This window comes from Schistocerca cancellata, chromosome 8 (genome assembly GCF_023864275.1).
Source record: "Schistocerca cancellata isolate TAMUIC-IGC-003103 chromosome 8, iqSchCanc2.1, whole genome shotgun sequence".
Lineage (NCBI taxonomy): Eukaryota > Metazoa > Arthropoda > Insecta > Orthoptera > Acrididae > Schistocerca > Schistocerca cancellata.
Genome location: NC_064633.1, coordinates 311,931,338 through 311,947,147, shown reverse-complemented (window position 1 = coordinate 311,947,147; position 15,810 = coordinate 311,931,338). Strand labels below are relative to the sequence as shown.

Below are 15,810 nucleotides of genomic sequence, written 5' to 3'. Positions count from 1 at the left end.
GTGATGACTTTGCTTTAGGCTTTTGTAAAATACACTTAGGCTCAGGATCTGTACAAACGCCTCAAATTTTTAGGACAGGAGAGATGATAGATGAAACGAGGCTTGCTATTGTTGGAAAGTGTTCTGTACTTAAGCACTAAGTACCAAAGGAAGTCTGAAATCATATCTTCTAGCCGCTGCTGTCGCCGGCCTTCCCCTCAGGAAGCGAATCCACGATCTTGAAGTCACGCATTCTGCTTGTTGAACTCAATGCGCATTTTGGCAACCTAATGGTGTTCACTCCTCTCTTTCCGTCTATTTTCTAAACTTAATTAACAACTTACGCAGTCGCTGACCGTGTCCATGAGTAATTAAATGACTGTGTTTTATTCTCCCTACTCATCAGTGTCAAGATGAGTCTCATTACCTTATCTTATTATCAATGGTTTTTTTAAGACGTCAGTGAGTAACTATCAAGTTGAAATTCAATAAATTTATTTGTTATCGCGTCCATCTGATTCCACCCACGGCTAGAAGATCCCTCCTCCAATTAACATGCCTATGTGACTGTGGTGCCCTTTTGTCCCATGCTTAATTGCGACACCCTTTTAATATTCATTTAAATAAAATGTTTTCCGTTGCACGACAGTATCCTTGTTTTCAGTTAATCTGCATGATCATTTGGGGTCGTTCCTCACTTTCTTGGGCACCAGAATTTAGTTTTGTGCATCCTACGGGTATGCTCCGACTACAACCGACATCCCAAACTTTCATAATTTTATGGAGAGGGGGGCATCAGCAAGAAAGACCCTTATAATTATGTTTGTTGGAAGTCGCTACGTCCTCTCATTCTCAGATAGTGGATGAATATACACTGCTGGCCATTAAAATTGCAACACCACGAAGATGACGTGCTACAGACGCGAAATGTAACCGACAGGAAGAAGATGCTGTGATATGCAAATGATTAGCTTTTCAGAACATTCACAAAGGTTGGCGCCGGTGGCGACACCTACAACGCGCTGACATGAGGAAAGTTTCCAACCGATTTCTCATACACAAACAACAGTTGACCGACGTTGCCTGGTGAAACGTTGTTGTGATGCCTCGTGTAAGGAGAAGAAATGCGTACCGTCACGTTTCCAACTTTGATAAAGGTCGGATTGTAGCCTATCGCGATTGCGGTTATCGTATATATGAAAATCTACTCCATACTCCGCAAGCCATCTAGAGGTGTGTGGCGGAGGGTACTTCTGGTAACTGACACCTCCCCCCCCCCCTTCTTTCCTGTTCATCTCGTGATGGCGAGTGGGAAGAATGACTGTCGGTAAGCCTGAGAATTATCTCTAATTTCTCGAATTTTCTTGTCTAGTTACTCCTAGATGTTTTATGATAGATGCTATTTTCAGCAATTCGTCATCAATAGTGTAGTAGTACAGTAGTGGATTTCTTTTATTATTTATGTGCAATATGTTACATTTATTTACGTTCATGGCCAACTGCCAGAGCCTGCACCATTCATCTATCCCCTGCAGACCGTTCTGTAAATCGATACTGTCTTCTGGCGTTGCTATCCTCTTATAGACAACCATATCAATCTCTGAACAGTCTTAAGGAACCTACGACGCTATCTGCTAGATCATTTATGTGTACATCCACTGTGAACAGTAACGGTTCTGTCACACATCCTTGGTGTACCGAAAAAATTACCTTTACATCTGTCGCTTTTGTTGTGTTAAAAGCAACGTGTTGAGCTCTGTGTGAAGGAAGTCTTGAATACAGTCGCAGATCTGGTCCGATATTCGGTAGACTCATATTTTTTCATTAAATGTCAATGTCAGATACCTTCCTGCAGGCAAGGAACACAGCACCAACCAGAGCGCTTTGTCTATAGCGCTATGGATCTCTTGGAGGAACAGAGGAAACTGAGTTTCGTAAGATCTCTGTTTGCGGATTGCATGTTGATGTTTAGAGAGGAGATTTTAGTTCTCCAACAGCGTCATAATTTTTGAACACAAATATGTTCCATAATTCTGCAACAGATTGACGTTAGCGATATAGGCCTATAATTACTTACCTCTGTCCCACGACCCTTCTTGAAAACGGGAATGACCTGCGCTATTTCCCAGTCGATAGGTACCCTTCGTTGTTCCACCGATCTACAATATACTGTTACGAGAAGGGGAGCAGTTCTTTCGCACAGTCTTTGTAGAATTCTTATACACTCATGTTCATAAATTAAGGATAATGCTGATACATGGTGAAACAAGGCTCTGGTGGGTGGTTTGCGGGTTTAAATCACCTCTGGGTATGACCATGCGATGAGTTTAAACTGCGGTCGTAGCACGGTGGCGCTGGCAGCAGCCCACATACGCAGAGATGTGTTGGTGCATGTCAGAGTGGGATGCAGCCAGTAAGTGCGCAGACGTTTTCAGACGTGCTAATGGTGACTGAGTGTTGAAAATGGCTTAAAGAACACATATTGATGACGTTATGAGGGGTAGAATACTAGGGCGACTGGAGGCCGATCAAATACAACAGGTCGTAGCACGAATCTTCCGTGTGCCACAAACTGTGATCTCAAGATTATGGCAACGATTCCAGCAGACAGGAAACGTGTCCAGGCGCTACAGTACGGGACGGCCACAGTGTACAACACCACTAGAAGACCGATATCTCACCATCAGTGCGCGAAGACGGCCACGGAGTACTGCAGGTAGTCTTGCTCGGGACTTTACCGCAGCCACTGGAACGGTTGTCTCCAGACACACAGTCTACAGACGATTGAACAGACGTGGTTTATTCGCCCGGAGAGCTGCAAGCTGCATTGCACTGACCCCTTGACACAGGAGAGTCCGTAAAGCCTGCTGTTAAGAAAACAGTACATGGTTATTGGAACAGTGGTCCCAGGCTATGTTCACGGACGAGTCCAGGTATAGTCTGAACAATGATTCTCGCCAGGTTTTCATCTGGCGTGAACCAGGAACCAGATACCAACCCCTTAATGTCCTTGAAAGGGACTTGTATGGAAGTCCTGGTTTGATGGTGTGGGGTGGGATTATGATTGGTGCACGTACACCCATGCATGTCTTTGACAGAGGAACTGTAACAGGTCAGGTGTATCGGGACGTCATTTTGCACCAGTATGTCCGCCTTCTCAGGGGTGCAGTGTGTCCCCCTTCCTCCTGATGGATGATAACGCACGGCTCCACCAAGCTGCCATCGTGGAGGAGTACCTGGAAACAGAAGACATTAGGAGAATGGAGTGGACTGCCTGTTCTCCAGACATAAACCCCATCGAGCACGTCGGGGATGCTCTCGGTCGACGTATTGTTATACGTCTTCAAACCCCTACGACACTTCAGGAGCTCCGACAGGCACTGAGGCGAGAATGGGAGGCTATACCCCAGCAGCTGCTCGACCACCTGATCCAGAGTATGACAACATGTAGTGCGACCTGTGTACATGCATGGTGATCATATCCCATATTGATGTGGGGATACATGCGCAGTAAACAGTGGCGTTTTGTAGCACATGTGTTTCAAGACGGTTTTCTCAACTTATCACCAATACCGTCGACTTATAGATCTGTGTCGTGTGTATTCCATATGTGCCTATGCTATTAGCGCCAGTTTTATGTAGTGCCACGTTGTGTGGCACCACATTCTGCAATTATCTTAATTTATGAGCATGAGCGTAGGTATCTCATATAGTCTAGATGCCTTTGCACTACTAAGCGAAAGTGCTTGCTTTTCTGCTCTGCGATCGTTCATCTCAGTATCTGCCATTTCGACGTCCGTATGAAGAAGGGAAGGAGGGACCATATTACGATCTTGCGCAGCGAAGCAATTTTGGAAGACCGAATTCAGTATTTCGGCCCTCTCTCTGTTACCTTCAGTATCGGTGCCTCTATAGTCATTGAATTAATGAACAGAAGATTTCAAACCGCATACTGTTTTTTTGCGAAGGAGCAAAACCTTTCACCGTTTTCACTCAGATCGGTTGACAAAATTTTACTTTCAAAGTCACTGAAAGCGTCTCTCATTGCTCTTCTTACACTCGTTTTCGCTCAGTTCAGCTTTTATATTCAGCTAGCTTCTGACTTCTCTTGAATCTGTGATGACGCTCTCTTTGGTTACGCAGTAGTTTTATAACACGGCTATCAAATCACGGCGGGTCTTTCCCATACCTTATGACCTTGCTCTGAATATACTTGTCTAAGGCATATTGAACGCTGCTTTTGAACTTTTCCCGTTTGTGCTCCACATCTTCGTCCTCAGTTGTAAAACACGTGCTCGTAGTTCCTAACATAGACTTACGACCACTCATAGCTTCCTCTACGTTAACTGATTCGATAACGCGTCAAGGATACCAACTCACGAATTATTACGGTTTCCAAAAAATAATATTTTCTATTCTTCTGATAGGGTAGAATCAGTGGTTGTAACTATTCGTAATAAGAACTTATCCTCACCTTCTTGTGCACAAGACCAATAATTCCGTGATTTTCGTCTCCTAGTATGTTTGACTCCGGCTTCACCACTTCGTAGCTGAAGCCCAACTTATGCTTCAGAATGTCCACTATCTCAAAAATGACTCCTTGTCCAACCAAAGCGCCGTCAGTATTATTGGTCAGCGTCAACGGAGGATTCTGAAACACAAGATAAAGAACAGTGGACTCAGGATGAGGTGGGTACTCGTCATATCAGAAATAAAAAGAGAAAGAATATCGTTTCCGAATGTATAAGTACAGATATAACTTTTAACAGAGAAAATCACGAAAAAAAAACAAGGAGGGAAAGTTACACTACTGGCCATTAAAATTGCTGCACTAAGAAGAAATGAAGATGATAAACGGATATTCATGAAGAAATATATTATACTAGAACTGACATGTGATTACATTTTCACGCAACTTGGGTGCATACATCCTGATAAATCAGTACCCAAAACAACCACCTCTGGCCGTAATAACGGCCTTCATACGCCTGGGCATTGAGTCAAACAGAGCTTGGATGGCGTGTACAGGTACAGCTGCCCATGCACCTTCAACACGATACCACAGTTCATCAAGAGTAGTGACTGGCGTATTGTGACGAGCCAGTTGCTCGGCACCATTGACCAGACTGTTTCAGTTGCTGAGAGATCTGGAGAATGTGCTGGCCAGGGCAGCAGTCGAACATTTTTTGTATCCGGAAAGGCCCGTACAGGACCTGCAACTTGCAGTCGTGCATTATCCTGCTGAAATGTAGAGTTTCGCAGTGATCGAATGAAGGATAGAGCCACGGGGCGTAACACATCTGAAATATAACGTCCACTGTTCAAAGTGCCGTCAATGCGAACGAGAGGTCACCGAGACGTGTAACCAATGGCACACCATACCATCACGTCGGTTGATACGCCAGTATGGCGATGACGAATACACGCTTCCAATGTGCGTTCACCGCGATGTCGCCTAACACGGATGCGACCATCAAGATGCTGTAAACAGAACCTGGATTCATCCAAAAAAATGACGTTTTGCCATTCGTGCACCCAGGTTCGGCGTTGAGGACACCATCGCAGGCGCTCCTGTGTGATGCAGCGTCAAGGGTAATCGCAGCCAAGGTCTCAGAGCTGATAGTCCATGCTGCTGCAAACGTCATCGAACTGTTCGTGCAGATGGTGGTTGTCTTGAAAACGTCCCCACCTGTTGACTCAGGGATCGAGACGTGGCTGCAGGATCCTTAACAGCCATGCGGATAAGATGTCTGTCATCTCGACTGCTAGTGATACGAGGCCGTCGGGATCCAGCACGGCGTTCCGTATTGCCCTCCTGAACCCACTGATTCCGTATTCTGCTAACAGTCATTGGATCTCGACCAACGCGAGCAGAAATGTCGCGATACGATAAACCGCAATCGCTATAGGCTACAATCCTACCTTTATCAAAGTCGGAAACGTGATGGTACGCATTTCTCCTCCTTACGCGAGGCATCACAACAACGTTTCACCAGGCAACGCCGGTCAACTGCTGTTCGTGTATGAGAAATCGGTTGGAAACTTTCCTAATGCCAGCACGTTGTAAGTGTCGCCACCGGCGCCAACCTTGTGTGAATGCTCTGAAAAGCTAATCATTTACATATCACAGCATCTTCTTCGTGTCGGTTAAATTTCGCGTCTGTAGCACGTCATCTTCGTGGTGTAGCAATTTTAATGGCCAGTAGTGTATTAATACGTTGAACTTATGCCTTGACAGTTTGTCAAATAGAAAACAGCAAATAAATGTTTATAAAACATTCGAAATGTAGACGATTACTTACTTCCAGCGTCCCTATTCTGATAGTCTTCCCCTCCATTAGCTTCGGTGTTCGAAGGATGCATCCGGGGTCCGGCTCACCTAGCGGAGAAAGAGTAAAGGTCTAATATTTTTATTGGCATTAGAATTAAATTGATTTTACGCTAGCCTTACAACATAAATTACTTCGTCATTTGTTCAAGTAAATCGGAAATTCTTTGTTCTATATGCATTTTCCGCTTAGTGATTCAAATGATGTCGAGAACATAACACCGATTTCGTGGACGATTCCTTCACAGTGCGCTGATATGATCTCACTGGCAGGTTAAAACTACGTGCCATAGCAGACCTCGCTCTCTAACCATTACTCTATCCGACTCGAAAGCTGAAGGCGGAACGGAAGGGCCTAGGTTCGAGACCCGTTCCTAATCAGTTTTAATCAGTCCCAATTGATAACACAAATACTCCTCGCTGCCAGAAAAAGGACTATTGTCTGTTGTTACCCTGATACTTCAAAAATGTTCCTCATCTGTTAGTGTTTGTGGTAAAATGCCTATTGCGCAGTATAGTGTTTCAAATTTGTAATTGTAGTAATTCAAAACAAATGATACCCATAGAACTGTATGTAAAAGAGAATTCACTGTCAATAAATCACTATGTGGCAAAGACTTAGTGCTACACTAATGAGCCAAAACATTATGGCCATCTGCTCAATAGTTTGCTTGTCCGTGTTTGGAACGAAATACATAACTGATTCTGCAAATCAGAGATCCGACAATTTGTTTCTAGATTGTTGAAGCTATGTGGCATTAGATGTCTACGCAGAAGTCATGTAATTCGTGTAAATAAAGAGCAGCTGGTGTGCGTACGCAGTGATGGCGCCCGGTAGCGACCGAGATGCGATTCATAGGATTTACATCAGGCGAATTTGGTCGCCGAGACATCAACGTGAGTTCACTGTAATATTCCTCAAACCACTGTAGTACGGTTCTGGCTCCGAGACACTGACAATTATACTGTTGAAAAAGGATATCGCCGTCGGGGAAGACATCAAGCGTGGTGGTTCGCAGCTGTCAGCGTGCCTTCGATTACTACCACAGGTCGCATGCGATCGTAGGAGAGGTTTCTTCACAAAACTTATGCATTGCAATAAAACCATTATTTTTTTCGAATGCTACGTAACGGAAGCAAATGAAGGCATAACCTCACATTTATGAATACGATACCAGTCATTCTTCATCAGCCACGCTGCGAATCTGATCGGTAAGCTGCTAAGAAAGTCGTCGTAATCTGTTGCTTATCTAGGCTATAGCCACCTTACCTTCGGGCACCTCCATCTTGGTGCCATTGTGCAGGTAGTTGGAACATACGGTGGTTACCACCATCTTTAAGACGGACGAAATATTCATACTGTTGCTCTCGGACTTCGAAGTAGTCTCTTGCTTTGAACAGTACTTCCCCTGTGGGACAAAAAAACAAATGTATACTGCAGAGAAAGTAGTGTTCAGCATACTTAGAGCCTTATGAAGTAACGACACCGTTTAAACATTAACAAAAGACCTTATAGGCGGAATATGTTGTGAAATCGTAATGTTGGTCTTTTCTGTTTCAGGACAACTGCGATGCTACATGGATGTTGTGATATAATTTTATAAATCTGCCGCATTCTACGCGCCACAGCCATTTATCATTGACGTTAAATTTCTTGCACTGGGTCGACAATTGCTCGGCTGCTGCCGATCGTAGCTCTTTTAAAAACTAACTTAAAATTACATCATATTAATAGCAAATCCAAATAATCAAAATATCCACGGGTGTGCTGCCGGTCTATAGTGTCCAACGGGCACAATATTTCGGCGATCATACATCTAGCAAACGTATAGTTGTGACGACCACGGCGGACAGAGCCATCACACCGACGTCATCTCAGACGCCGTCGCAATTTGTTCCACCGCGCGACCGTGGCGCGGGGCGCGGACGTCGGAGGGAGCGCGTCGAGGGCGGAGGGTTTTTAAATCGGCCGCCGCCGCAGAACGAAGCAGCGCACGGAGCAGCAATGCTTCAAGTGCCAACGGATGGGGCACATTGCAAAGGTGTGCAGGGGCACATTAGCGTGTCTGAAGTGTGCCGAGGCACACGACACACGAAACTGCACCAAGCCCCGCGACGCAGCTGCCAAGTGCGTGAATTGTGGCGGTGCCCACGCCGCAAACTCACGCAGCTGCGCCTACGTGCGGGGCTACAGAAACAAGATGGCCGCCCCACGCCCTGGCGTCGAGACGGACGTCCCACCCCCCCGTTCCCACGGGAGTGGTGGTCCATGCCGTCGAGAAGCCGCCACGGACGACGCACTGGCTGCCTTCCACACCGCCCTTGCGGCCGAGAGGGCCGCCATGAGGGAGGAACTCGTAGCTGTTCACCGTCAGCTGCAACAGCTGCGTGAGGAGCTGCGGGTCCTCAAGAAGACGCCTACCCCCACCGCCAGCTCCACTGCGAGTCGGCAAGCAGGGGTCGACGCCTCCACCCAGACGGAGCCACCTGCGCCGCCAGTTGACGAGACGGGCGTCGTAGTGGCTCCCATGGACATCGAGGTGGAGCAGCCTGCTCTCCCTCCCGACGGGGAGGTCGAGCCGCGGGCACACGACGAGGAGGCGCACACCGAGACACCACCACTTGCTGCAGCGGAGGCTGGATGGCTGCCGCTCCCCAAGGCGGGCAGCGTGCAGCCAGTGCTGCAGAAGGTCGCCGCGTCTCTTCGTGACGGGTCATACCCGCACCTAGACAACCCCTATCCGTTCACTCCGCCCGACAGGACGAAACCGGCCCTTCCTCACCAGCCCTACGAACCAGTCAGGACCAACAAGGCTCTCAGAGGACTGGTATCGAGGAAGGACCTAAACATCATCAACAAGCACCCTGTCTTCACGCCCACGGACTGGGAACTCATCTTCGAGGCCTCAGCACCGGGCGTGACGCCTGGGAAACCGAGTCCAGGAATAGAACAACACCCAGCTTACCAGGAACTCATGGAACTCGGAAAGCTCGGAGAGAACCTCACCAAGGAGGCATTGGTTCAATACATTCTACGAAATAAAGATTTCGTAGATAACCCACGACCCCTACAGCCAATGGATGCTTCGCATCCGACAGGCCAGCCCGAATTAAGCCAGTACCCTCTCGTACCAGCACGTCAAGTTCAGCAGGAATAGCACCTAGATGCTTACACTGCACCATCTCGAGCATAGGTTTGCTCGCTAGTAGAAGTGAGTGAGTGAGTGACCGAACCCAGTTCCCTCTGAGCAGCCATAGCGTACGGATCTCCGTGCCGGCACGTTCACAGGAGCTCAGTCCGTCAGTTCACCTGATGATGGCGACATGTATGATCGCCGAAATATTGTGCCCGTTGGACACTATAGACCGGCAGCACACCCGTGGATATTTTGATTATCAAATACGCCGGGAGAAACTCAAAAATCACAGCAAATCCAAATGTTTCATGACGTACATCAGTAACTACAGCATATTATATCTTGGTATTTTCTGGTTTGATTCAGACATAACACGATGCACACATATACATCCTGAATATCAAGACACGAAACCCATTCACACTTTCAGACATTCGAATAAAGGAATACTGTAACATCCGTGCCTAATAATGGGGTTTGTGGGGGAACTACTTTGTTAAGTGATTTACACCGTATGTGATATTTCGCAATAATATGTACTGTAAATGAGAGCTCCTGAAGTCAAAGCAGGCCGTCGGAATACCCGGGTATATTCACTTGGATAGCTAGATCTACATTTATTCTCCACAAGCCAAATTATATTGTATGACGGACACACTTCCGACACCATTATAAGAGGAGCGTGCGAAAAATAATTAGACTGGAAACACTCCGAGCGATCTGGCTACTCTGAGTTGTTCTGCTTCTATACACCAGTGTGTTCATCCCTTCTAGATACTCTGTCCAAGTTTCTGCTCCATATACCTGTCTTGTTATTTTTGAGAGCGCCATCAGTGAAGTTGTGTTTTTATCGTGTGGTACAGAAATAGATCAGCGGAACTTAGAAGAAAGTTATGCCATCATGTTTTGGCTTAAACTTGGGGAACCTGGAAGCATGAACTCTGAAAAGTTGAAACATGCTTATGGGAAACATTCCTTACCAAGAACGCAAGGTTTTCGCTAGCACAAATCATTTTTTGGGAGGTGACCATGCGGTCTGCCGAGCGCTGTTGGCGAGCGGGGTGCACTCAGCCCTTGTGAGGCAAACTGAGAAGCTACTTGATTGAGAAATAGCGGCTCCGGTCTCATAAACTGACTTATGGCCAGGAGAGCGATGTGCTGACCACATGCCCCTCCATATCCGCATCCAATGACACCTGTAGGCTGAGGATGGCACGGCGACCGGTCGGTACCGTAGGGCCTACGAAGGCCTGTTCGGACGGAGTGTGGTTTAGGTTTTTTAGACCTTCAGCTTCAAAAACCGACGAAAACGACGAACTTGTGCGCGCTCTTGTGAGCTTGTTCGAATATTGTTGTTTGAAAAAAATAAAAACTTTGGTAGATAAATGATCAGTCTCATCAGTTTTCTCACACACCTCGTACCTTCCTCCTTTCCCTGTTCCATTTGCATAAGAAGAATGGCGCGTGGGAAGAGTGACTGATAAGGCCTCTAACTTCCCCGGTATTCTCTTTCCGCGAGATGTGCACGGATGGAAGTAATACGTTGCTCTTTTTTCCCCGGGATGGATAACGCCTCTCTTGTAGCGCCTGCCATTGGAATTTGGTGACCACGTTGGTAACGCTTTCGCGCCGACTAAACGATCCCGTGACGAAACGCGGCGCTCTTCATTGGATCTTCTGTATTTCTTCTGCTAATCCAACCTTGTTAGGCTTCCAGACTGATAACCATACACAAGAACCGGTCAAACAAGTTTTTGCAAGCGACTTCTTTCATGGGTTAATTACATATGCTTAAGATACAATCAGATTATATTAAACTGATTGAAATATCATTATAAGAATATGAAATATTATATGACTATTATATATTCAAGTAATAGATTTTAAATGAAACTGTAGAGTACACACATACTCAACAGAAGAAATACTGCCATTTTTATGTGTTTCACTACATTGCACTTAATTTTAACACGGCTTCTTGTTTGTTCGTTTGGTACAAATTTTGCAATTTATTTTAAACTAAATTCCCCATGAGGCAGAGACTTGGAACTTCCAAACTAGCTCATAACTCGATGACAATTCAATAATAACCCGCCTTCGTGTCTGGTGTGTGACGGAGGTTACTTTATGTACCATGCCATCTCCTATTCCACTTACGAATGTTTCGTCGTGAGAACAGTTGCTGGTAAGTCCCCGTGTGAGCTAGATTCTCTAAAACTTTTACCTCTGAGGTCTCTTCGTTATATAATAGTATAAGGAAGGTGGTGAGTAACTGAAATAATCCAGAAATTTACCACATGTTTCTGTTGTAAGATCATCAAAATGTTTGAAATCTACTTAAAAATTTGACAAGCACAAGACAAAAGAAAGAAAATAATTGTTTAAATAAAAAAATTTTCAATACAAAATGTTTTTAAACGCACTAAGAGGTATAAAATAATTTCTCCTAGCTCCATATAGATTCCCAACCCCATAGAGGTAGGGAACTTGAGCTTGTGAATTTTTAATAGCTATGAAAATACTTGTAGAATTTAAAACGAAAAACGTGGAAAGCATGCAAAATACAACTTATGCATGAATAATTCACCTCCTTGTTATTATCTATTGGATGCGGCCCACTTTTTTGTTTCAAATTCTACAAATATTTTCATAGCTATAAAAAATTCATAAGCACACATTTCGGTACTATTTGACGGCGTCAGGAATCTGCATGGCATTACTGAAAATTATTTTATATTCTTAACTCGTGTTAAAAAGTCTTACATTAAAAAATATTTTTAATAAAATAATTATCTATTGTAATATTATTCGATTTGGTCACAATGTGTGAGAACGTGCAATTCACGTCACTGTCTGTACTCTGATGTTAGAAATATTTATTTCAACCAACTATAGTTTTTAAGATGCTATATTAAGTATCTGCTTTTGTTCTGATGTGAATAAATTACGTACAGTACTGTTTTGCTTGTGCTAACAACGCGTATTTGGAAATTAAATTAAAAACATACTTGATCCAAAGTGCCCATAGTCTTGGGCGTGACTGTTGCCATTGAAAAAGGTAAGTACGACTATACGATATTAACTTGTACTTTGTCCTAAAGTGTACCTAGGCAAGGTAAGTAAGGAATGAATAGGCGAAACAATTATATAATGGATTGTTTACGATAGTTTTCTTAAATAGAAAACCGTACTTCGCGCAATGCGATCTTCATCGTAGGAAAAAGAACATTCGTGTTCATCTCCCGTTGGCGAAGTGACCATTAGAGACCAAACACATGTTCGTACCTGGCATGGAAGAGGACGGAAATCGACGATGATGTTTTCATAGGAAACCGTGTGATTTAGGAAAACCATGAGTGTGGCAAAGTGTAGCAAGTGGGGAAGTTGTTTGTCATAGACAAAATATCATCATGATACGGCTCACTGACAGAAATAACTGCAGAAGATGAGCAGGCATTGAGTACTCCGGTGCTTAATGAAATGGGATGTTTACAAGATGATGACTGTAAGACGCACATTAAGAAAAGGAAAATCAAAGTAAAATTGCGCGAGTCAGGTGCACTCTGACATACTGCGTTCATTTGCAGGTGGTGTCTGAGCCACACTGTATGGACTGCGTATGTGGATGCACTCCGCTCCCCCACAACATGGCGGAGAACCGGTCTGAGCTGTGAGCAGTACAGGATGATGACGAGGTGTTCTAGTTAAAGAGCGGCATCACGAAACTATCACAGACAACCACATCCTTAAGTCACCTACATATTAACAAAACCGTATAAAAATAGTACATGTGAAAATAATAAGGTGAACTGCTGCATATAGTCCTCATTGGTATCAATACATCTGGTTAAAGGACGTTTCCTAGGCTTCAAAACCGTCATTATTATCATACATTAGTAAGTTATCTTCATGACTGTGTTCTTAGAAAAATCTGTTAAAATAGCTAAGTTTTACAAAGAGATTTTAATAAAGGGGGAATATTTTGGACATTACATTTTACGAAATAGTACAATATCTAAATGTTTTTAATCAAACTCTCAAAGTTTTTAACCTAGTCTGCGTTTGTCGAACATGCGCTGCGCAAACTGACGTAATCTTGGCAGCTTCTTTATTATGTAAACAAAATTAACAAAGTTGTATTTCCCTATAAGGTGGACTGTTTTACTGACGACTGAATAGACGTAATTGCCCGAATAGCACGAAAAACAGTAGATGTAGATGTACAGACAAACAAATGATTACAATTTCCGATAATTTGGATAATTTACTCAAGAGAAATAGGTTCACAACTTGAGCAAGTTAATAACGCGTTTGCCGGCCGGTGTGGCCGAGCGGTTCTGGGCGCTCCAGTCCAGAACCGCGCTGCTGCTACGGTCGCAGGTTCGAATCCTGCCTCGGGCATGGATGTGAGTGATGTCCTTAGGCTAGTTAGGTTTAAGTAGTTCTAAGTCTATGGGACTGATGACCTCAGATGTTAAGTCCCATAGTGCTGAGAGCCATTTGAACCAATAGCGCGTTGGTTCATCTCTTGTTCTTACGCAAGTTGTTCTTCCGCTTGGCATTGATTGATAGAGTTACTAGATGTCTTCCTGAGGGATATTGTGTCAAATACTGTCCAACTGGCGAATTAGATCGTCAAAATCCCGAGCTGGTTGGAGGCCTTGCCCAGACTGTTCCAAACGTTCTCAATTGGGGAGAGCTCCGGCGACCTTGCTGGCCAAGGTAGGATTTGGCAAGCACAAAGACAAGCTGTAGAAACTCTCGTTGTGTGCAGCGGGCATTATCTCGCTGAAATGTAAGCCCACTATGGCTTGTCATGAAGCAACGAAATGGGGCGTAGAACATTGTCGACGAATGCTGTAAGGGTGCTGTTGATGACAACTAAAGGCATCCTCCTATGAAAAGAAATGTCACTCCAGACTATCACTCTTCCCACACTATTCGGTGTAAAAATATGGAATGAGCATCAGTGTGTTCTGGACTGTGTTCCCATTCTAGTTTTAAGTGCGGCAACAAATTACTAAGGCAATTACGGACAGTTTACGGATGTGTATATTATGACAATGTTACCGAATTTTCTACACGCGGGAAAATTTTTTTGTTATTGAAATTAGGTGAAAACATTACGTGGAAAAAATCTTAACAATTTATCATATTTTCATCCACTCCAAACGGAACTCTCTCAGAGTTTCCGAATACGAGATGATTTTGGTTAAATATGAAGCACAACGGTCCGCTCGCGCGTCAAATACTCTACCAAAGCGTTCGCCCCTGCGGTTTGTTACGGGGAACAGATCGCCACGTTTGTTACTGACCAGTTATTAATTTTTCTGATCTGCCTACTTATCTACGAGGGCTGTTCAGAAAGTAAGTTCCGATTGATCGCGAAATGGAAACCACAGTGAATATCAGAAATGTTTTACTTGTAACAGTTAGCTACACCTTCCAGCTACTTCTGTACGTAGTCGCCGTTCTGATTTAGACATTTGTCGTAGCGTTGTACCAACTTTCCAATACCCTCATCATAGAAGACAGCCGCCAGTGCTTTCCGCCATTTCTCTACGCTGGTCTACAGCTCGTTTTCTGTGCCAAAATGTTGTCTTCATAGCCAGAGGTTCATGCGAGCAGAGATGAAACACAGATGGAGACCATTGCGGGCTGTATTGTGAGTAATCAAACATTTCGAATGGTAAACAATGCAGGAGCGTCTCCATTGCCCCTGCAGAATGCGGCTGAGATTTGTCTTGAAGAAGAAACCTCACGACAGTTATGTAATGTTGGCTGCATAGCTTCAGGCGAAATTTCTCACCAGACCCTCGTACTTAGCGGGAGACACTATTTTCTAGACGTCTTTGCGGGCTGACTGCGAGCTCAGAAATGAGAAGAGCCGTGTGATGCTATCTAGGGTCGTACTAGAGACACTGCCCAATACATCTGCGCAAAGCTTTATCGGATTTTCACAGTCGTTTTCATTTCGCGACCGATCGGAACTTACTTTCTGGACACCCCTCGTACAATGTAAAAAAAAAAAAATAAGATTTACACTGTAAGAAAACGTATCTTAAATGTCAACCGGTATTGGGAGAAAAAACAAAAGCTGCACAAAAAAATCAGTACCTCAGTACTGCAGCAATATTTACGAGACTTGTTGAAAAGTAATGCCTCCGAAAAGTTCTAGGGGACTGATGACCATAGATGTTAAGTCCCATAGTGCTCAGAGCCATTTTTGTAACACTGGATGTCATGAACTGATATATATAATATGACCTTTGAACAATATTAAGGTAAATACATTGTTTTTTCTCTATCAAAATCTTTCATTTTCTAACTATGCCTATCAGTAGTTAGTGCCATCAGTAGTTTGAA

The 15,810-nt window shown here is 44.3% G+C and overlaps 1 protein-coding gene across 1 annotated transcript in view; it reads right to left on the bottom strand.

Annotated features, from left to right (window-relative positions):
• Positions 1-15,810, bottom strand: part of LOC126094810 (ionotropic receptor 93a) — a 155,040-nt gene that overhangs the window by 112,245 nt on the left and 26,985 nt on the right. The window contains exons 2-4 of the mRNA XM_049909383.1: positions 7,578-7,716; positions 6,282-6,358; positions 4,454-4,630 (exon numbers count right to left, since the gene is read on the bottom strand). Coding sequence (XP_049765340.1) covers positions 4,454-4,630; positions 6,282-6,358; positions 7,578-7,665 — 342 coding nt within the window. The 5' untranslated portion in view covers positions 7,666-7,716. The remainder of the gene's footprint in view (positions 1-4,453; positions 4,631-6,281; positions 6,359-7,577; positions 7,717-15,810) is intronic.